This window comes from Calonectris borealis, chromosome Z (assembly GCF_964195595.1).
Source record: "Calonectris borealis chromosome Z, bCalBor7.hap1.2, whole genome shotgun sequence".
Classification (NCBI taxonomy): Eukaryota; Metazoa; Chordata; class Aves; order Procellariiformes; family Procellariidae; genus Calonectris; species Calonectris borealis.
In genome coordinates, this window is record NC_134352.1 from 55,526,120 (window position 1) to 55,550,944 (window position 24,825).

Here is a 24,825-nt window from a genome sequence, read left to right on the forward strand (position 1 = left end):
TATTCTCCAAAATGAACTGTAACTGGTTTTCTGGAAAAGCCTGGTAATTGTATGAAAGCAGAAAGAAGAGGTCACCCAAGAAAAATACAGGAAAAAAATTAACAAAAATGACTAGACAAATGATATAAAAACATTGCTTAGTGGACACAAAATTAGCCACAGGACATTTAACTAGTTAAAGGGCTTTCCATCATAGTTAACAGAAATAGTTGTGACAACTCCAACCAGAAGGCAAGCTTGTTGCTGAATTCTAAGTAAGTTGCAAACAACACAAAACAGTGGAACACAACCTGCTCAAAATCCATTAAGAGAAATTTACAGGAGAACATTTGTTGTGGTTTCAGAGCCCTCGCAGTGAAATCTAAGTGCAGCCTATACATTCTGTACCACTATAAAATCTCTTTTGACTCTGTCAAAGTCTACACTTAGACACACTCAAACTTTCCAGTCTCATTCACCTCATTTTCTCAAAAGCACTCCTCTTCAATGAACAAGGGAAGAAAGGAAGGTAGTATTTCCTCATGACAAGCTGTTTATCAGAAGATATTTTGTTCTGCCCTGGCTAAAAGTAAGGTCACACAAGCTTTTCTTCAGGAAAGAAAATCCCTGTGGGAGAATTGGTTAGCAGATGTAAAAAATACCTAACAGCATACTGAATAGAGGACATTGCATTAGAAACATCACAAGACCCTTACAAATACATTAAATGCATGCCAATTCAAGACATGCCTGCAACACACCAGAACCGTTCTCAAATACCAAGCTGATGTTAAAATTACCAATTTACAGGATAACCAGTTAATCCTGGATATTTAGTGAAAAGCCACATCCAAAAGAAAAAATACTAAAGTCTATCTAAAATGTAACTATCATTCAAGTTCTGTAGTATGTTCATGCTTTTATGAGATACATGAAATCTTAATTTAATCCATTAACATTAATCCATTAACTCTAAATCAGTTCTTCAAAAGCACGTATTTTGTGGGAATTTGCATGCAACCCGTTTCTCAGATGGTCTCTTGAGATGTGGCAGACCTCTTCTACACCTCTTCTCAATACTTATATTTAGCCATCTGTACCCTACTTATCTTCTTGGAAATGATTACACAGAACACAAAATGACAATTCAAAACAATTACTTCGTAGGAGCCAATGAGCAATAATCAAAGATCAGAGTAAAACAGAAGTAGGTTGCTCACTGATTTACATCTTACATCCATGAGAAAAAGACCATCCAGTTGAAAATTCTCCAATCCACGATTTAAAGAAACACTGACATTCTCAACACCTAGAGCAGAAGTAGTGGAGTCTACAAGGTAAGCATGTGACTCAACACTTGGTGACCAAATGTTTGGTTATGAGCACATAAACTACAGGTTGAGTACATTTATCCACCAAACTGAAAGTCCAACTCAGGCTTTTTAAAAACCTCACCTAGTTAACCCAAGCAATGATAGCAAAGAATATGTGAAAACATAGGCTTCAGACTGTGTTAACAATCAAACACATGCTCTCAGAAGACTCTACATACATATTCTGACAGATAACATAGCCCAAAATAAGATGATCTTACAGAAGGTAACCAATGGTATTTGTACTAACAAAATAAAACTACTTCTTGAGTTACAGTCTTATCACTGGGCTGGTGAAGACGCACCCTTTGTCAACACTATTCCACCTCCATAGACAATGACACTTCGATACAATTTGTGGTTTTATGATCCATACTCTAGATACAAGTCAAAGCCTTTTCATCTTTGGGGGATGCTGAGAGCAGTGAGCACTAAGCAGATTCTTAGCTGTGCCTGGGGAAGACAGGATTCCCACACGGGACATCGCTGCACTGAGTCTTTAAAGCGCACATGAAATGGTTCAGGGATAAATAACATTTTAAAATAAGCTCAACTCTATAAATTATTGAGCGACAATGAGCATTGCTATCTGGAAGGCTCATTTTTTTTTTCCACCCTGAGAGTACCATTCCTACATATCACACACAGCTCATATCAGATGACCACATCACATCACAACCATTACTCACGCAAACTGAAGTGGACTGGGTTCCATTCCCTGGTTGATTACTGTTTTCAAGATATTTGGAACGCTTACCTATGGTACTAAGAACGTCTTCATGTTTTCAATTAAACCATTCAGCTACAATCATACATGCTATACAAATTACAATGCTATTCCTGAAAGAGTAATTCTACGACTCCATTGACTTGAACAGGGCTATTGGCTATATATTACCTTTTATGATCAAGGATATCACAATTTGGCCAATAATAAAATCATTATTTAAGTACACACACATAAAATCATATTCTTAAGGAACTTTCAAATCTGACCAGTCAATGAATGAAGCTAGACTTCCTTTTTTTACACTTCCATACTCAAGTCTTCACCTGAAATTTTACAGTAAAGGTGCTGTATTTCTAGTTTATTAATATTAATTGAAAATACAAATATAAAATATGGAAATATAAAAATATAAAACTTACAACATAAGAAAGAGAAAACCCTAAATTGCAAATATCTTTAATATAATTTAACTGTAATGTAATTAAAAATAATCCAAATTAACGCAATTAAGCTCAAAGTTACGGTAATTTTTTACTTATGTAGATCTTCAGTTAAAGGACTTAGAACATACAAAATATTAATCATAATTCACTGATCAGTACTCTTGGAACACAGGCAGAAATGAAAGGAGGGCTGAGATTTCTAGTCATTTCTAGATTTTACTTTGGTAGGTATAAATACAAACTTCATATAATTTATTTAAATTAATTTGCAGTGGTTTGAACTAATTTGATTTAACTTTTTGTATTGCACATAAAAGGAATTAGGAGGATGAGTTTGCATGACAACAGAAAGAAGCAGTGGCAATTTGTATGCTATACAAAGCACAGAGTACAAAAGCCACAAAAGAAGCAAGTGCTGTGAAATGTGAGTGTTGTTATGACCTGATTAATATGTTACAGCTTTAAGTTTATTATCTCTTAGACGCGGCTTTCGTAACTTGACTCATATAACTGTCAATTGAGACACAGTTCAATTTTTCAGCTGCTCAAGTTTTCAGATTCGAGACCCTTAGAAGTTACGGAAGTTCTACATCAAGTTTCATTTCAACAACTATTTGTACTTTTTTTCATTCATAACAGGTAATGACTTCTGCATGAAATGAATTAATTTATACTATACATCATACAAAGCTTTTTATAACACCCCTACGTACTTACAATATATTAAACTTTAGTTTAGTTTCTTAACGTAATTGAACACCACAGATAGATGTCATCTCCCCTCTAAAACAGTTTCTGCAATTAAATGATCTATTAAAAGATCCTGAAAATCCTTCAAACTGTCATTTCTGATTTGCCACTCTGCTTCTGTTCTCTTTATTTTCTAACCCATTTTGTGAAACGCAAAATCCTTAAGAATACCATGGTATTACAGATTAACATAACAACAAGTATAAAAATTGCAGTTAACAGCTCACTTGAGATTTTTATTACATTTATGTCTATATAAAATTGAAAAAAAACCTGCATAAATGAGAAAGTAGCTGAAGGGCAAAATCAAATTGTTGTCTTTATTAGATGGAAGTCTAATGTCTTTCAGATAAAGTATTTGTAGGTGCCACAGTCAATCAAGATTTCAATGGAAAGCAAAAATAAAGCATTCATGCACAAATGGTATGTGTGGTAATTGTGACGTGCAGACAAGATAATGGAAAATATTCTAGCCTTCCTTTAATTTTATATATCAACTGCTGCCTTGACATAGACAACCTGTCACACTTAATGCATTATTTTATTATTTTAATTATTTAGGAGCATGCAATTAATTCAGTAGGCATCTGGTCATCAGAGCTAACCTTCTTGAATACACTACTTTTTTTTTTCTTCAGATGTTGCATTGATGCAAAAATATGATTAAAAATATTTTGAATACACATGTAATTAAGTATGAAGGTCTCATTTACACTATGTATTATTAATGTTTACTATTAAGTGACTTACACCTATGCAGCTTACTTTACATTTTCATCTTTTAAGATACCTTACTGTAAAACTCAGATTGTATTTTAGCAGGCAGCAGTTGTAAAGTAGAAGATCACAGAGGTCTTAACCTCCACAGCATGGAAATAATCAGAAATGGTAGTTTCAAAGTGAAGAAAAAAAAAAATTCCATGTGTAAGTCAAATTGAGCATAAAGTCCACTATCTTTATTCTTAAGAACTACAGCATTATCTTCTACATTCCTCTCTAAGCTGTTAGCTGGACCAAAAATATCATGAAAACAACCTACTCACAGAAGACAGTAAAGTAAAATACTGAAAACTTAGGAAATATCAGAGAGGGTTGTCTGTGAAACTAACTCACCTATCTTATACTACTGTTACAATAAAAATCACTGTATGACTCTGTAGTTTTTCTACAGAAATCCAGTTTCATTCACTGAATATAATGGAATAAACAACTGTCTGAAATTTTACCTTCACTGTTCTGATTCTATGTTTTATTTGCTATTTACTATTGAAAACATGGTTCTGAAATAAAAATAATTAAGTTTTGATCACACACGCGATTCATCAAGGAAGGCAGTTTTCCATTCACCACACAGATCTTTATAACTTGTAGTAATATACAATTAATAGCAGTAGTAGACAACTTACTTTGATGCAGAAGTGCACAGACCAAGGCTGAGTAACATGCCTAGGCAACTTCTTTAAATACAGCAATCAGTAAGGACCAAGGAACTGGGTTCCTGTTCCCAGCTGTAGAAACGCACATACGCGTGTGCCGGTGCACCTGAAGCCAGATCCCTTTGTTCTACCTTCTTCCAGCAGTTCTGGACCTAAGAACTCTTACGCTAGGTGAGACTGAAGTCATAAGTCCCATTTAGCCTACTGTCCAATTCTGACTCTGGCATTCGGACATTAAAACACTGTTCCCCTAGTATAACCTATTGACTCCTGACAAACAGCGGTTTTGGAGATTTCCACTTCTCCCCATGCTTTATGTACATTCCTCTTACTGTATTAGGCCGCCATTATCAGCAATAAGAGGCCTGAGCACCTTCAGGCCACAGTTTTCTAACATAGTGCTTTCTTAAACTATGTAAGTTTACACTAAGTGACTTCAAAAGCTCCCATGTAGCAAAGCATGTATCTCCAAAAGTTGTGTACTTCCTGAATTTGTATAAGTTACTCCAATATCTGGGGAAATTAGGGTAAAGAAAAATCTAAACGTTTTTTTTTAGCCTGCAGCAAATAATGCCATGCCGCAAGGCCACTTAATTTTTAGAAACGAGTGAACAAGTGTTGCTGAAACTGCCCATTCTCTTCCCTCACTCTCAAAAAAAAAAAGTTTCGATACACACTCATTACAGAACACTTAAACCTGAATAGTTTTAAAACACTGCACAGCTATAATCAATCAACACGAAATCTATCATAAATGCCAGAGCAGCCATACCACATCAAATGAAAAGTCTATCTACCCAAAGATCTTGTTCCCAGCAAATGTCAAAAGTGGATGTACAGAGAAGTGTTTAAATACAGCATGAAATCTTTGCTTCCTCTGAGCAATCTAGTACAAAAGAGCTGCTGCTCCAAGACTTCCAAAGCCAGATGCAGTTCCTCTGCTCCTCTAACAGATTTCTTTGCCAGTGTTGTCCAGTCTCTCCCTGAACCCATGCAAAATTTTAGAATCCGCCATGGACACTGAGAAGTTCATACTGTGAAAGGAACAATCTCCTTCTGTTTGTTTTGAACCTGCTAAGACTCTTCATTCAGAGTCTCTAGCTGTACTGGAAGACCCAGTGAACCACTCTTTAGTCACCTTTTCCATGCCAGTCATCAGAGCTCTTTATCACACCCCCTTCCCTTTATTTGACACTCTTTCAGATTGAAAAGTTAGAGCTTACAACGAATGATTAAAACAAAAAGGCAAATTCTTCACAGTCCTAGTGTCCCTTTCTGAACCTTTTCCAATTCTCTATTCCTTTTACTCCTTGCTCATTTCCTGTAAATCTTAAAAATAATTACTGAATGATCCTATCATAAGTCAGTGTCACTTGCCCAGTCCACAATATGTATCAATTTGTTTACCAGTAAAAACCAAAAGCCTCAAGGTATGCGTATGAAGAGTGCTATACTTTGCAAGTTGGAAGAAGAATCTGGAAAGCAAAAAAATGAGTGACAACTTTCTCAACTGAAACTATGGGAAAACTTAGGAATAGTAACTGTAATTATCCAGGTTGAAATCTGTCCTTCTGGGACGTGTTTTTAAGACTGCAAGTTCACAGATCTTTCCTTTCACATCTCAGTGATATATGCCATCTTACTGTTCCCAGCAATAGTTTAAAAATAGCTCAGAAAAATAGTCATGCACCTGTATGCACCAAAAATGGATATGAAAAGCAAATGTAAAAAAAAAAAAAAAAAATTCAGAATTCAGTCCTGATACATGGTATCTAATTATCAACTTTCAATAACATTCCTTATATAATACGGTTAATAGCAGGCTATAAAACATGGGCTGCCAGGCCAAGAAACATGCCTAATTATTCCCACGTTCATAAATTGCACTCTTAATCTAGAAACAAAAAGAGAGGTGTAGGGTTATTAAAAATAAAACTACTGTGTGAGAAGAATTTTCCCATAGACTAGTGATTTTATCCCTTAGATCTCAAACCTTACAACAATATCCTCTGCTCCTTCTCAGCAGACATTCCTCACACCTCTGGGGGCAAAAGCCAGTACACGCTTTGGCTAAAGTGGATTTATATGCCTGCTCACTGGCCAGCAGGCTGCTACTAAATAAGATTTAGCATTGGTACATTTTGTCTGCTTCCACTTCCCAGAGGTACTAACCAGGTTTCCATCCTCTACCCAGCCATTAACTTTCATGAAACTTCTGGAGATCCAGCTGTCTTCAATATGTCTATCTTTGTATCAAATTTGACTAAGTAGTTTAAGATGCAAAAGTTACTGATGGAAAAAAGCTATGACAAGAAAAAGCAAGGGCACAGAGGCGACAAAGATACTAGCAATGAAAATCTGATCAACAACAAAATACTAAGCCTCATTTTCATAAGCTTCACCAAGCTAAAAATGCCAGTACAAAATAAAGTTCTAAGAGAAAAAAAAAAAGATTTTGTTTCTGAAGAATTCCTTGGAGTTCTAGAAAGTGTTCCTTGTTTGCAGTCAGACCATATACACATAAAAGTCACAAAACATTAAGTAATAGAACACAGTAGGTGAGTCAAGGACAATGTTTTTCACTTTGCTGGAGGTTTGTCCTTCAAACACCTTACGTATGGAAATATTGAAAATATTACCTTGAGCTAGTCTTTCAAGCCGTTTCCCATGCTCAGGAGGAATAGCATACCTAAAATTCACATAAAGAAAAGGATGAAATGCTTAAGGACATAATTACTACAGAAGCTATGATTCACATATGATAAGTATCTAAAACACAGAAGCCAAAAAGATTAAAGATTGAAAAATTATACAGGAAAAATATACCGATTTCTGAGGAAAAAATAGAAAAAAATTCTTGAGAAAACATTTTAGCTTATTTCTAGTTTAAACATTATAATATGTAGTTCAAGAATGTTATATTCATTATTTAGAATCATGCATATTGACAATAGTTGATATAATTACACCATTCCAGTTAAAAAAGACACATATACTTTCATTTTCTAAATGAAACAAAACCACATAAAGTAAGTCTAATTTATACAAGTTTAATTTCTTTGAATTTTACTGTGCTTCACAAGACACAAGAGTTCAACAGAAAAATATGAGCGTTAAACATCTCCACTTTTTCCTATAGCCAACGCTGTGGAATAAAAGGGTTACTTGTCTTTGTAAAATTATTACAATTACAGTTAAATGATTTAAGAAATACACTTTCTTTCAATTAAAGAATTGTATGTATATATATATCTCTATCTTACAATCACTCTGTTCTTACATTATTTTTTAAAGATTCCATATGCTATCTGCAACAAGTCAGTAACAATATAAAAGAACTAGAATTAACCTCATGTTTTTTAATGTTTATTACAGCTAAAATATTGAAGATTACTGAGAAGCTGTAATTACATTCTGCTTCTCTGAAGACGTTGTTATTCACATTTACTGCACTTCATATATATACTGTATGTATTAATTAGGCTTTATTATTGACTTAAACTGCTTTAATGTGATATAATAGGCTTTCGTTTCAGTTTAATGTTGCAACAGCATTAGATTGATTCTTCTCTATAAAAAAACATGGTTCAGAAAAGAAAATGCATACTCAGCTGCACAACATAGTCCAAATCCACATTTTCAAACTAAGCCAACATACAGCTTTTTTCTTTTACTACACCGTGAATACAGATTTCATTCATCTCCCCTGACAACTCACTCAGAAAACCAAGTGAAGAACCCTAGGCCCCTCATTTTGAACAAGAAATAAACATCCCCCTACCTCAAGCTCTCATTTGCACATACAGAATTTTACTCTATTACAGCTGAAACTGCTGCATAGAAGCAAGACCCTTCCACCACAGAAGTCAGTGCTCTAAGTTGAAGTGTAGCAAAACCCATGCCTACTGACAAGCCACTCCAAATGGTATTAAACAAAAAGTGACTGTCAGCTTGACTCTGCTCAATGTTTTGTTTCTCTCCATTTGTACTTCCAAAGTGTTTGTGCCTGTTCTCCACTCTGTATTACACACGCATCAGTGTATACATAGTAATCTACGCTATGTTTGCATCTTTCACACTCCAGCAGAGACAAATGCTATGTATAGCATTATATACTGTACCATATGTCATTAAATATACAACTCCATAAAGTAAAACATGAACAGACAGTGTTTATGTCTAACAAAAAACTCGAAGTAGAGACTTTTCTTTGCCTTACCTGTCTCTAATTGGACTGGTATTCTTCCTAAAAAACTACTCTTCCAAAAGTACGTTACTTCATTTTTGGGATAATATGCGGCCACATACTTCCATTTGTACACGTAAACATGTAAATATTTATCAATATTACAAAAATGCAAAACTGGACAACTGAGCTTTCAATAAATCTCTTGAAAGATAAGACAGGACGAAACTTAACTGGGCTATAGCTATTTATTTAGCTAATCTAAAATTACCAAGCAATAATTAATTCAATGCAAGTTGGTGCTTTTCATCGTTTTCATTTGGGGTCTGTGGCAACACCTACTCCTCAATCCTTTATTTCTTCCCACTGTTGCCATCGCTCTTTCCTCACAGCTAAGAAAAGGACCAAGGAAAGGAGACCATTTTTGTAGTATCAGACATTAGGAGCCCCAAAGTCATTCTCCAGCTCCTTCAGGGCTGGTTCCTAACACAGTTTATTAGAAAACTGAGCTTTTTTAACACATATGTACCTGCCTTGGATACTAGTCAAATTACAGTTACATGAATCTTACTGGATCCTCGGTCTACTGTACAGAACATGAAACAAACAAACTCCCAAACTCAGATCACTAAGTCAGAGAAAAGTATTCACTCTCAGTCTCAACAGTTAGCTCATATGAGAACTTCAGCAGTGTTAAAAGCTTTTAGAAAACTATTTTTCATCATCTTGTGTCCAGCTTCCTTTTAGCCCCATTACCAAACAGCCACTAACGTTTGTTTGGCTTCTCATATCTTAAGGCCAAGTCCAGCCCTCTTTAAAAGTAAATGTAATGGACATTAAACGGTAAATCACTAAGAGGTAAAGAGAATGTTTCTTGGATAACAAGCAAAGAAACAGATAAAAAGGGAACAACAGATAAAAACGGAAATATTAATGCTAACTACATTTTAATTTTATTACTTCTTGTTAAAAATTTTGAAAAGACAGCTAAAAGCTGAAGAGTCACTGTTCATTGTTAGAGCCATACTACAAAACCAGAAAAAATTTTGGTACATACATTTGTTGAGTGTTGTTCAAAAAGATCTTCTGAAACACATATTAATTCAGCAAATCAAGGGTACTGGCAACAAGATAACTACAAATAAGCAATAAATATTAAATCTAAGCCATTAATTTGTGTTTCTGAAACATTTGTATATATGTATGTTTTCAATATTAATTCTTCTATAAATTTTTCAGTGTACTTTATATAAGCTAACAACTTCTCTGCCTCTCTTTTTTTTGTTTTTTTTTGTAAATAAAATCTCAGTCTTAGTCAATAACATCCACTGTTTATTCATGAATTAGTGGCAATATAAGCTCCGTGTTCTACCTCTATTCTTCAAATCCCCAGCAGAGGCAACAACAGACCGTAGTCTGGTAGCTGTGGTCACTCACTTCTGTCTTTAGCTCAGAAAATATGGTTGGTGACAATTAGGATAGCTGACTTTATGAAATAAAAAAACAATGTTCTGGGAACTTCGCTGAAAATATCAATTCACAACCTGCTTAATTTTAGTAACTACTTTGGTTACTATTTGATTTGATTTTATACTCAGATGTAAAACCTAAATAACCTTTGAGTTACTGCTACCTTTACAGTTTCTGTTCTATGAGAATGAATTTATTTTTTCAACAACAACTGCTTGCCCATTACAGCAAAATACAAGTTTTACCTTGCATGGCAAAGAAAGAGAATGCAGTACAGGAAAAAAAAAAAAAATGGATTTTACTCAAGTTCAGTTTTATTAGGAATGTTTGAATGTTGCACAGAGATGCACTCGTATAACTAGACGCCTAAAAAAATGCTTCCTCTCCTTTTATTTTCCTTTAAGCCAAAGATGGAATCTTTAGTAAAACTCACTAGAAGATATTAACAAAAAACACATGGACCACAGATGAAACTGCTTAATTCAAAAGAAAACACAGAATAAAACTACAGGCTTCAGAAGGAGAAATAACTAACAGACATTTCAGAAGACACATGGCAAACTAATATTGTATCTCCACAGCAATATCAACTTTCAAATTTCCATTTGGGAGACTTCTGCAAAACATCAGACAACATAAAATGATTCTACTACATAAAAAATGCTTATGGAAAACTAGACTAAAAACACTTAATATGAACTGACAACAAATATTTTGAAACAATGCTAGGGCATGACTTGTTGGACATTTGTAACCCTTTCCCTGGTTACGGTATAAGGTATAACCATTTGATTCTTTTGATAATGAGTGCAGGTCATGAAAAACAAACTGCTCAAAGCTCCTGGATATCCAAAAAGCACATTTAGAAGGTTAAATTTCTATAGAGATATCAAAATGAGACTGAGGAGACGAGGAAAGAATTCCAAAACAAATTTTGATGAGAAATATCATTACATTCATGTAATTCCAGCGTAAAATACAAGGAAATAAAATATTATTACAGTGGATGACTTTTAAACAGTTATGCTTTAAATTGATTTTTTGATTCAATCACCTTTGTCTCTTTTCCGTATCTGCATACTGCCAGTGTTAAAAAGTCAAGCTTTCCAATTTCAAGTTGGGAAAGCCCATTTTATTTCAGTTACTGGTAAAATCACTGTATGTAACTTGGGATTACGTATTTGTAATAGTGCTCCTGGGCCCATCTGTGACATTAACATGCATAAAAATTTCAAACATTCCCCTCTTTTTAGACTTGCCTACTTGGCTAGATTTGACAGTTCCCCATTCAACATGCTCGCTCCAACTCCATTATGAAGCATCTAGTTTCACCCATCTACAGCATGCAGAAACTCAGAGCTTAATTCAGGGTTCTGAAATACTTTCTAGGATGAGCAGCCTAGAAGTTAAGCATGGTATCACAGTTCATTACTTTAAGGATCTTTGCTGAGCCAGGTTTTCATAGAACAGATACCCTATTCATCTGCAGTTGCTTCTCAATTTATAATGATAAACATACTATTTAAGCAATTCTAGCATTGCTTCACGGTATCTTCTTCAGGATCTACAAGGTAATAAAAAACAAAGCAGCACCACATCATCAAATTGATCAGCTGTAATTTCTACAAGGCCAGGAATAAAATTTAAAAAAAAATTGAGATACAAGCGTCACATTAGAAGCTATCAAACCTTCTTACAAAGACGGGATTGAAACAAAACACTTTCAGCCCAGAGCTACCAAGTCCTTCAAGAATAACGCAACAAATATATGTACATTTTTACAGTAAAATCCCTGTAAGATCAGGGAAGAAATGATCATCTGTTTTTTTGCTCCACTCTCTGAAATGTTCTCCTGGGCTTTATCAAGAAAAATCTCCAAGTAGCCAGAAAACATGTCACAAAACAATCAGAATTTCTGCAATAAATTCACAGTAGAAGTAAATCACCTAAACTGTAATGTAAAAATTAATTAGTAAAATTAAACAAATGCAATTGTATGTGATTAAAATGGTTTTACATTATTATGAATGTTGATTGACAATAATCGATTGAAAAACATTGCTACTTTTTTTAACTGAATATATTAATTGAATCCAAACTTTAATAATTTAGCATTGAAGCTTCTCTAACTGTTTGTAACTTCAAGTTAAAAAAAACTACAGTGCTTTGTTTTTAAGATACTTATATAAGACTATTTATTTAGAAAAATTAAGTACAGCATAACATTAAGTATTACAGCTGTGCTTTTTGAAACAAAATTTTACACATAATTTTTAAAAGCATCCTACATAATCTACTGTTGTAGCTAAAAATAAATACAGTGATCCTATTTTTCATCTCTATCTGAAGTAGGCCTGTCATTTCTCTTTAATCCACTGCATAGAATTCATGTATACTTATGATTCTCTCTATTCTGCCTTTAATTAAACAGAGAAACATGACTGCATGTTGGCCATAACCAATATCCACTTAGCATTAAGTAGTGTTTAAATAAATTAAAAAAAAAAAAAAAAATCAGTAAACCTTAGCCAACATTCTTACTAATGCAGTTTTAAGCAGCATTGCTTCAGAGTTTCAGAAGTTTTCACCAAGACCTATACAAACTATTAAAATTAAGTGTTCTTCAACCATCCATTCTAATTGTAGAAAAATCTTCTATCACCAAGTTTATTCCAACATGGAAATCCTGGTTTAAGGACATATTCAAGATGGAAATTAAATCAAACTCCTCACTCAGAGAAACTGTGTTAGAATGAGGAAAAAGGACAATTTGTCTTCATTGGCTGCAAAGAATGCCTAAAATCATAAATACCTGGAACATGCTCTGAGAATTGCATAGCTGTCATTGAATAACAACCAAGGATATCCCACTAGAATGAGTCAAAAGAAAAAAAATTCTATCAGGTTAGCTAGTAAAGCAGATTTCCTATGAGTCAGTACAAAATTCTATGGGTCAGCACAAAATTCTATGAACTGTCAGTCATATTCTGAGTTTCACAATTGACCAGCCATGCATTCCTCTAATGTCCAGGATAAGAAAAAAGAAGGATAAGAAGATAAGAAAAAAAAAAAGACACTGAATACAATATGATTTGTCCACAATAAGAAAAAAGAAAGATAAAAAGATAAGGAAAAAAAAAAAGACACTGAATACAATTTGATTTGTCCACAATGCAGATCAGGTAAAGCAGGTCATGAAGTTAAACTCAAACAGATTCTTTTTTTTGACCTTCAAAGCATTTAAAGTTATTAATAAATGTAATAACCTTAAAATTTTAATAAAATGAAAATAAATTTAGTTATGAATGAATGTAAAATCACAAAGTCATCAAGCTTGCACAGTAAAATGTATTAAAGAACACAAAAAACTACACAGTTGTAACACAACTTTACTAGAATAATCAATAGAAGTATAAAAATTTAGTCAGATTTCTTAAATTTTATAGTGATTATATGAATCTGTGCCACATGAGTAATATTGTTCTAGGCATCAGAGCCAAAGAAGTTGCATTTTGTACTACAGAATCATTAGTATGATAGCTCTACTGAAACTATAAAGCTGAAATATGAAGTAGTCTGTTCCTTCCAAAAACATCAAAACCCACAGATCAGCAGACAAGGTAATTCAGGAGATTGGTCGTTAGCTTTTGAAAACTTCCTTCTCTAACTTACACAGTGCAGAATTAGAAAACAAATGGTCACATATATTGTACACTTACAGCTTATACAAAATAAACTGATAACTTTATTCCAATACTTAAATGGCTGCTATCACCTGTAGCAGTGCAAAACCTTGTGCAAAAATAACAACCCAAGAACTTCTGGTCAAAGAAAAGAATGGTAGCTTCTTCTTGACCTTCAAAGTGAGAGCTGAAAGTAATTTATCAGACAGTTGCTTTCTTTGTTGCTGCACCTGTTTTGTGAATGGGGGAAGGGAAGGTCCTCTTTTTCTCTAATCCTGTATTTCCAAGGGCTTTATATTTCTCAGAATGCAGATTAAGAAAAACATTGGCTAAAAATATGTAAGTAGATAGAAACTAGAAAGAACGAGCAGCACAAATGGTTGCAAATGAATTGCAAGCAACATTACCCGCAGGTTTAGAATTCTGCAGAAAAGTAAAGACTTGATTCAGAATTGGCTTTCAAGTCACCCCATACATTAGCAAAGTAACTTTGAGCACCATCTTCTTTAAAATTCATTTTCACAGAATGATAGAAAAGTTTAGGCTGGAAGGGACCTGAATGTCATCTAGACCAATCTCCTGATCAACATATGGCTAACTTCAAAGTTAGATCAGTTTGCACAGGGCAACATATAGTCAAGCTTTGAAAATTTCCAAAGATGAAGACTCAGCAGCTTCCCTAAGCAACCTGTTACAACGTCATTGTGCATTATTTTCTCCTTCTATCAAACTGAAATGTCCCTTGTTGCAAGTTGTGATTATTGCTACCTTTCCTTTGTTATGCCAGTACATCACTGAGAAGAGTTTGGCTCCATCTTCTCTATAATCTCCCTATACCACAGATTACAGCCTCAGACCATATATCAGAACATAAAACTTTTACAGAAAAATTCGTAAGTCAACAACTATACACAAGTAACAATCTATAAGCAACATTAATTTGCTCTACTATCTATTTAGGTGGTTAATATTTATTATATGTAAACATGATAAATAAATTTTAAAAATATGAACGAATTGAAATCTCATAAATTTAATTTAGGAAGTTAATACATTTGCTGTTTTGACATGGGAAATTTAAAGGTCCATTACCACCTAAAAAATTTCCCTACTTAATCTAAATATTTCAAGGAAAAAAATCCTCTTCCACAGGGGGGTGGGTTGGGGAGGAAATCTCTCCTTTTCTTCTAATTCCCATGTCTTACTCAGCAAAGTTCTCCCACTTTATGGAGAACACTCTAACTACCAAATGATTGCTCCGTTTCAAGCACAACGATAACCCTTTCAGACTGCTGACAACTATACTGTTTGATTATAGCTACCTTTTTATAATCAGAATCCCTATTCTGATTATCATCATCTCTGTGACTCCTAATATTCTTATTTCGAACTTTTCTAATAATTTTCAGCAAGAAGTGTGGCTTCTTCTAATTTGAGCATAACTGTCTCCCCACCTCTCATGGAAGTTTTATACATTACTCCTGCTAAAAGTTTGCACTTCATTGTAATTTTCTGTACCTGTTATTTTTCCTAGACTTAGAACATAACTAGGAAACATGTCAGTTCTGTCAGTTCATGGTATGCATAACTTGTGCAAAAGGTAGCAAGACTCTTCCACTCATGCTGAACTCTGCATCACCTGGCCAAATTTTGATCAGTCTTTGCCAGCTGCTGGTCACACTGAAAGTCCTATTAATGCTCCCCCAGAAGACCCTCTCAGGACCTAGCTGAGTCTTTTTTAACCCATTTACTTTATTGCCGTATTTGTTCTTACATCGTACAATGTTAGCATCAGTCTGAATATGCTTTCCCTTCTTCGCTTTTTTTGTCTGTAATTTTGTCTAATACTAATATCAGAACACCACCCATTTTTATCCCACCATACTCATAACCCCATTACTATTTCCTCTGCTACCGGGATTAAAAATCTGAAAACCTTCATGTGAAATTATGTTTTAAAGAATTCCACAGTCTCTACCATGTAACTATCTATCTTCCCTCATTTTTCCACTTCCTAAAGGAAGATGAACAGGTACGGAGATCAGACATCTCGCCATCCTGTATCCACTGAACTCCTGAAAAGAATTCCTGCACCTAAATCACGTGCTTTATTTTGAATTTCACCATAGATCCATTTCACCCTACTCCTCTTACAACCTAAATAAACTGCCAGGTCCAGTCTCATTCTCCTAATCCATCTAATTTTGGCTGTCTAAGCATTCTCTCTTCAACAATCTGGTCTCTTTTTCTTGACATTATCACAAAGACAGAACCATCTTCTCTTCTGTAGCGTATATTCCTCTTTATTTTACGACTGACCAACCCTGCAAGGCATTTTGTGATTTATGGAATACATTACTAAACACGAGGGGTTTTTAACATAATGTATTGTTTCTTGTCATTTCCAGTCTTCAGAAGAGCTAGGAAGCGAAGACCAGTGGAATGTCACAGAAACATCACAAATTGATACATAAATTATGTTTGTATTATACTGCAAGTTTATACTGTGCCCTTTTCAACAGAATGTAAAAACTCTGATTCTTTACGCAGAAAAGAGTTCAGACCTCCACCATCAGATATAAAAGGTGAACAAAATGAGCACAGTTTTTAAAAATATTTACTTTCTAAAGTAAAATATTATATGCTCCACATATCTTTACTCTTTTTCTCTAAAATAAAAAAAAAAGAATGAATGAGTCCAATTATTACTATATTTGAAATATCCACAGTGCCATGAAAATAATTACTTTGGGCCTGCTTAATAAACACTTTCACATATTCATTATTAATATTCTTCAAGAAGATTGACATCATCTTAACACTTCAAAAACTTCCTATCAACACCACTGTTTTTCATGAGTCAGGTAAACAGCACAAGGAGTAAGCACGGCTTTCAGATACTTAATAAACCCAGAATTATTTTCAAAATGTAAATATCTTATTCAGATTAATTTTTATTTATAACTTTATAATATAAATTGAAGCATTATCTATATTTTACCTATGATCTAATATACATACTAATAGTCTAACATTTGTACTATTAACAAAAATCTGGTTTATGCTAGGCATTAATTTCCAAGAGCAGTTCAATACTTTAACAACGTGACAAAATTCCTCAAATTATTACACAAAACAAAAATAAATTCTCTTTAGTCAGGGTTTATACCCCTGAAATATTAATTACAATAGAAGAAAATATTTAACAACAAATGGCAGAGTGAATAAACTTTTAACACTAATAAGCAGTTCACAGATCATTATGAAACATATCAAGAACAAACTGAATTAATAAATTAAGTAAATCATCAATAACACCAATGGTTCTTCTTGGCAAAAAGACCTTTTTTCTAAGAAACTCTGATGTAAAATGAGGTACCATCTTCAAGATTTCTTTCCCCTCAGGAAAAAATGCAAAGGAAATGTTGTGGTAAAAATTCTGCCTGATAACAAGTAATTTTAATAGACTCTATTCCCCTTTCCAGCAAATCTTTCATCACCATATTCCCGTCTCTTCTCCCCTCATATTGTTCTGTTTCAGAGCTTCTAAGTTTTAACTGCTTTTCTCCTTCAAATTATTTCCTCTCTTTAGCACTTTTTTGCAAGCAAAAAATAATCTAAAGTAAACATATGTATTACACAAATATATACATACACAAACACACAAACAGCCATAGTCTTTATTTTGCAAATAGTTATCAGACACACTTTTCCCCTGTGCTTCATATGAGAGAGTCAATGGACGAATCAGTATACGTAATATAAAAATATAAACTTCTTTGCATACCTCTTGAAAGTGAAACTGCACGAAGCTTAAGAAGAAATGAAAGTTAATCCATGCCTAAACACTGGAGAAAGCTTCAAATTCTATAGACTGCCACAGCAGTCAGATTTGGCTGCTGCCTACAAGTTCTCACTGGGGCTCTCAGGTGGAAGTGGTTGTCTTCTCAAAATTCAGAGAAAATACACTGCCTATCACGCTTCTTAATAAAGTATTTTTCAGTTCTCCTAAGACCAATGTGGCTGTCTTGAAGAACTACATGTATACCCAATAAAGTTGAAAAACATGTATTACTACTGTATATGCCAGGGTATTTGGTTTCACTAAATCATAGAATCATAGAATCATAGAATCATACAGGTTGGAAAAGACCTCTAAGATCATCGTGTCCAACCGTCAACCCAACACCACCATGCCCTCTACACCATGTCCCTAAGGGCCTCATCTACACGTCTTTTAAATACCTCCAGGGATGGTGACTCCACCACTTCCCTGGGCAGCCTGTTCCAAGGCCTGACCACTCTTTCAGTAAAGAAATTTCTCCTAATGTCCAATCTAAACCTCCCTTGGTGCAACTTGAGGCCATTTCCTCTTGTCCTATCGCTAGTTACTTGGGAGAAGAGACCAACACCCACCTCGCTACAACCTCCTTTCAGGTAGCTGTAGAGTGCGATGAGGTCTCCCCTCAGCCTCCTCTTCTCCAGGCTAAACAACCCCAGTTCCCTCAGCCGCTCCTCATAAGACTTGTGCTCCAGGCCCTTCACCAGCTTCGTTGCCCTCCTCTGGACACGCTCCAGCACCTCCATGTCCTTCTTGTAGTGAGGGGCCCAAAACTGAACACAGTATTCGAGGTGCGGCCTCACCAGTGCCGAGTACAGGGGCACAATCACCTCCCTGCTCCTGCTGGTCACACTATTTCTGATACAGGCCAGGATGCCATTGGCCTTCTTGCCCACCTGGGCACACTGCCGGCTCATGTTCAGCCGGCTGTCAACCAGCACCCCCAGGTCCTTTTCCTCTGGGCAGCTTTCCAGCCACTCTTCCCCAAGCCTGTAGCGTTGCCTGGGGTTGTTGTGGCCGAAGTGCAGGACCCGGCACTTGGCCTTGTTGAACCTCATACAGTTGGCCTCGGCCCATCGATCCAGCCTGTCCAGGTCCCCCTGCAGAGCCTTCCTACCCTCCAGCAGATCAACACTCCCGCCCAACTTGGTGTCGTCTGCAAACTTACTGAGGGAGCACTCGATCCCCTCGTCCAGATCGTTGATAAAGATGTTGAACAAGACCGGCCCCAGTACTGAGCCCTGGGGAACACCGCTCGTGACCGGCCGCCAACTGGATTTAACTCCGTTGACCACAACTCTCTGGGCTCGGCCGTCCAGCCAGGTTTTTACCCAGCGAAGAGTGTACTTGTCTAGGCCGTGAGCCACCAGCTTCTCTAGGAGAATGCTGTGGGAGACAGTGTCAAAGGCTTTACTGAAGTCCAAGTAGACCACATCCACTGCCTTTCCCTCATCCACGAGGTGGGTCACCTGGTCATAGAAGGAGATGAGGTTGGTCAAGCAGGACCTGCCTTCCATGAACCCGTGCTGGCTGGGCCTGATCCCCTGGTTGTCCCGGACATGGCTCGTGAGCACCCTCAAAACCAAGCAAAAGAAGCACTTGTCAACTCAGTTTAATTTTTTTAAGAGCAGACAAGATCATTACTATCTGTATCCTAAGATTCAACTCATCCTCCACTTTTTTGAAGAAAATATTATACTAATATCACATTAACACAAGATACGTTTTACTGATATAGGAACAGCATTAGCATAAATTATTGCAGCATTCCTCCAGTAAAAGCACATGTGTAACAACAAATAAATCTTTGACTTTCATTCAACTTTTTTCTAGCGCTGCATTTCTTAACTATATGGGCCACTGTGGTCCAGAAAATGAAGTCGTATCCACCGCTATTTCTTCAAAAGATGAACAGGTCAGTGTTTAATGATTTTGTTCATTCGGAAGTAATGAAGTAGTTTCTGTAAACTAGAAAAGCATTTATCATATTATCAACTCAAACATCCTTCAAAATACTTAAAGAAAAAAAGTTTTCTTAGCTTCTATCCATTGGCTAAGGACTTCAGGGTTTAAGTAAATGTCTCTACTACTTGGAATTTTACACTATGCAGTGAGGTTTTCTTTAAATAGCACTTTTAAAATTCCTAAGAATCCAAAATAGTTTTTATGCAATCATTGTTTTATTTAAATTTGTCCTATTATCTTAGAACATTTTAGAATTACCTGTCTTTACATCCATTTTTAACAAAGATATCAGTCTTATGGCTGAGAAGACTTTCTTAGTATGTCTAGTTCTATCAAAGCAGAAATTTAAAAATATATATATATAATTAATCAATTCAAAACATAGACTTGCATTACTACGATAGGTGGTGTTTACCTTCTCTGTCTAAATGAAAGAGATCCATTATACAAGAAAAGCAGGTAAACATAAAGCAATGACCTAAGAACCAGCAGCTGACCAATTCACCACCTTCTCAGTTTAAATACATGATGTTGCATAGGTCTTTGTCTTTTGTATGGGGATAAAAATAACCAGTAACGTTTTATGGAATTACCAGCTATAGAATTTTCCATCTAAGTCTGGATGACTAGAAAGTGCCAGAACTGAACTAAGCATAACATATCTTCCATATATCTTTCTAATGATTTTATGTTCTTTTCACAGGTATTTCGAAAAAAATAAGGCTTTATGATCAAAAGGAAAACATTTTTCTCATATACATTAAGATACACGTATACCACAATCTATATGTGTAACATTAAACCTACTTGTCTCTGTATTAAGGCTGTTTAATCAAAAAGTCTAAGATTATGGAGAAAGGATAGCAGAAGCTTCATATTCAGGAAGTACCTTTAACACTGATTCTTATCTCCTACTGGGCCTACTAAGTTAACAGTAGACAATATGACTCTGATTCAAAAAAGCAATTAAGTGTATTTTTAATATAAACCATATTAGGCCCAAAGAACAACTAAACTCAAGAAACTGATTTCAAAGAGGCCTTACAGAAATTCCCTCAAATAGTCTTGGGGTTCCCAATTCATTAAACTTCTTATATTGAATCGTTACTATCTTTTTCTGTTGAACTCAAATAAGCCTTATGTACTTATTAATCTTTTCCCTTCAAATAAAAGAATGCATTACTGTGATGTTCTTTACATCACAAATCTCACATATTTCATAGCATTCTCATCTTAAAAAAAAAAACTACTATCTTAACTTTTCAGTAAAGCTTATCACTGTGAAGCAATTGTACCCCATCTGTTTGGTTTAGTCAGCTGAAAAAAATAGATAAATGAAATCATCTTTCATAAAAATTTCAACTTGCCATGACTTTGGCTCCCCAAAATGGAGATAATTAATACTGTAGAGATCCATATCTTCAGTGTGCCATGCAAATGTCGTTTTCCACATGCCAAAATATAGATATGGCGTATTTACACCCTCAATAGAAATTCCACAGTCTTCTCCTACAACATCCAATATTGTATTAAGATGGGCAATATTCCATTCCTCAATACCCTGAAAAAAGATACATAATAAATTTATTAATAAATTTATAAAGTAATGCAATTTTATATAATAGTCTCAGTCAAAAGATACACACCTAATCCAGCCCTTCAAAAAACTGCACATTAATACAAATTTGTAAGCACTTTAGAAGACAGTTGAAGTTACCTGAAGAAAAATTCTCTTGACCTTACTAAGATTTAGATCTGGTTCTAAGTCTGAGATGTTCAGAGCAGAGAACATAAGGAAGTTCATATCTGCTTAACACTTAATGCATCAAATCTAACATGGATTGAAATACCATACACAATAGGAATAATAGCTGCAGACAAAATCTTTGATGAGTTCATAGCTGGAAGCCACTAAGTTTCAAGAGGCCTATCTATGCTTTTTAACTACTTACAAAGTAATACTAAATACTATGAAAAATTATTTAAAAATTTAATTTACGTGTGTAAATTTACCATTTCTCTGAAAAGTATAAAACCGAAAACCATTACATCACTTCAGAGGTATTTCTAATCATAACGATGTACTGCATAAGAAATATACCACAGAAGAAATCTATTGATTTAATGGGATTTCAGCTGTTTCCTTACATTATTGCCTATAAAATTTGTATATTAAAAGCCATTCAGAAAGCCATGCATGTAGTTTTTGTGGTATTTCAGATTCATCCACAAACTGCAATTCTAATTTCAGGTAATACAGCATGTAAGAGTCAGCGTAACCAAGATCAAAGCTACAAAACTGAAGAGAAAGAGATTAGACTTCATTATAACAGCAATTATTAGCACCTCCAGGGAAGATATTAGCTGGTGCTCAAGCAGTCAGAAAACCAAGAAATATAATTCAAAACTATTACAAACTCATTCAGGCAAGTTTCTTTATTGGGAAGACAGCCCCTAAACATGCCCTTAACCATGACCTGCGCCGCACCTCCCATCACTGAATTCTGTACAGTTCTGGTAATCTTACTCAAATTTGGGGAACTAATCGATGGCAGACTGCAGTCCTGATGCAGCTGATTAAATCTAAGAAACATGTTGACATTAAATAGTTGGGCAGGTGGTGAAGTAAGAATAATGTATTCTGGGGAAGGTTAAAGCAAGAAGTAATGAACATCTAATACTCTTCAGTTTTCACTTCGTTGTTTTTTGAGATTTTATGTCAAGCATGTTACGTATGCAGCAACTAGAACTGATATACAAGATGGTAACTTCTGTATGAAGTTCAACCTTCTCATTGAACAAGCACTTCTGACTGCCTGCTACGACTATTTCACTTAGTAAGAAAAACTATCTGTAAGTTACCTGGAATATTTAGGGAATAAAGGAATAAAGGACTTTTACAGAATGAGTTCATTCCAGACAGCAATTTTTGTTCTTTTTTTAAAATGGAAGCTTTGGCTTTGATGCATTTGTGTGACATAAAGGCACTTGAAATTTACAAAAAAAAGATAATAATATGATGACCATTATCAAAGAAAAGAAACTAACCACCAATATGAACTCAAATAGTAGATGTTGGTAAAACTTGCACCTTTCATATCTAAAAATCATAATCATCAGCAAGGTAGTAGAGCTGTAAAATGTAAAATTTGTTTGAAGAAACAATTTTAACTAATTGTTCCTCTAATTAATTTACAGAGGTTTTTTTTTAATAACATAAAATTTATCTTTGTTCACAAATTGTGCAGTCAATTTGGAGAAACAAATTAATACAGCAAAATAAGAGTAATGACTCAAGCACGTAGGCACAGAGACACATACGGCGTTAGAAGCCAACAATAAATACACTAGAAAAAAATCAACTGTTAATATACGCAGTATACTCTTTCCGACAGTAGGCAAAAGCAGACAAGAAACAGTGTAAGTAAAGCAGTACTTCCCCAGAATACCCTTCCAGCCTACAGCAATCTGCAGATTGAAGGTTTCTCTAGACAGCGGTGTTATCTTTCTACTTAACAGTACCCCATGGGTCTTTTACCAACTTGTTTGCCCAGTCGCTTTCTTTAATCCATGTAAGCTTTTAGCAACCATAACATCCTGAAGCCTTACTCCTCTCTTATAAGAATTATGTGATAGTTAAGAGAATAAATTATCTTTATTTTTTTTACACCACATGTCATATTTTCACCCTCTGTTAAGTCAAATCACAACTAGTCACCAAGCAAACTGCTAGTGGTTTGTCCCTAAAACAAAAGCAAATCCTCCTATGGAGAACAATCCTAGGAGAAAAAGCTTGCTTCAAAATTCCAAACATACCAAGTACACAATCCACAACCTCTACATTAAAGATGCATGAACTATTTCCATTTCCTAAAGACTATTTTGGACAAGTACTCTTAGCTCAAAAGGAAATGTTCACTGAAACTGGTTGAAACGCTAAAGTCACACTGATTCATTTTAACTCTTCCTACATTCCTTGAAATAAAAAAAAAAAAAAAACCAATAGTTTTATACCTATGCCTAGATTGTTACAAGTAATTATTACAAATTATTATTAAAGCTGTTACTTTCCCTCACAGATATAGCTTTTTTAATATTCCAAAACATTAAGTAAAATGCTGAATTTTTAAGTAAAATACCAATTCTAACTTTTCCAATAGTTATGTAACTGTTTTTAAACTTCACAATTGCAATGCACACTAAAAAGATCATAGGAGCTGTAAAAGAGCAGTTTAACAGGTCGATACATAACAATACTTCTCAAAATTAATGTATATCTTAGCAGGTTACACTGTTTTCAACAACCATTATTAGAACACCAGTACACATATTACTTGACCATGAGATGTAGCTGGTATTTTCTTACAAATACAAAAACCCATTTAGACATTATCATCTATTCAATGTCAGAAAAATATCAAATACTTATTCTGCTCAGAATATCACAATAATATCAGAATATGATAATAATTTCAAGCGAATGTGTAAAGAAAGTGTTTCTAACTTATCCACATTTTTGATGACAAATTACCTGTCATCTTTGACAACTGTACCACACAACCCAACATCAGGAAAAAAGCTGAAAAATAACATATTCTTCTTTGTTTACTATAACAAAGAAATACATGCTTGAAACATCTTACTATCTATGATCATTGCTATGCACATTAGACTGACTTTGTATTTCTTAAGAGAAATATTGTAAGGTACATAGCAGTTTACATAGAAAACCACTATTCCAATCTTCACTAATTTTGTAGATGATTCAAACTTACTGTAAATTACTATCAAGAGTCTTCACGACTCTTTTAACAGCCTTTGAACCAGCTTTTAATGCAATGTGGAGATAAAATGGGACACTTCACAAGCAGTTCTCAAATATCTGAACACTTGCACAGTTCAGAAGGAGCTGACCCATTCTTTTCTCAAAGACACAAGGAAAAATGTAGCTTTCAGTATATTGGTAAAA

General features: G+C 34.7%; 1 protein-coding gene across 11 annotated transcripts in view; it reads right to left on the reverse strand.

Annotated features, from left to right (window-relative positions):
* The window catches only part of KDM4C (lysine demethylase 4C), a 295,696-nt gene that overhangs the window by 235,791 nt on the left and 35,080 nt on the right, over positions 1-24,825 (reverse strand). For 9 of the 11 annotated variants that reach the window (XM_075136779.1, XM_075136780.1, XM_075136777.1 and 6 more), the window contains 2 exons: positions 21,224-21,417; positions 7,351-7,400 (listed from right to left, as the gene is read on the reverse strand). In XM_075136779.1, the coding sequence (XP_074992880.1) occupies positions 7,351-7,400; positions 21,224-21,309 (136 nt within the window). In that variant the 5' untranslated portion in view covers positions 21,310-21,417. Of the gene's footprint in view, positions 1-6,585; positions 6,606-7,350; positions 7,401-21,223; positions 21,418-24,825 lie in introns of those variants that run through there. The other 2 variants (XM_075136788.1, XM_075136778.1) reach the window with 2 other exon arrangements.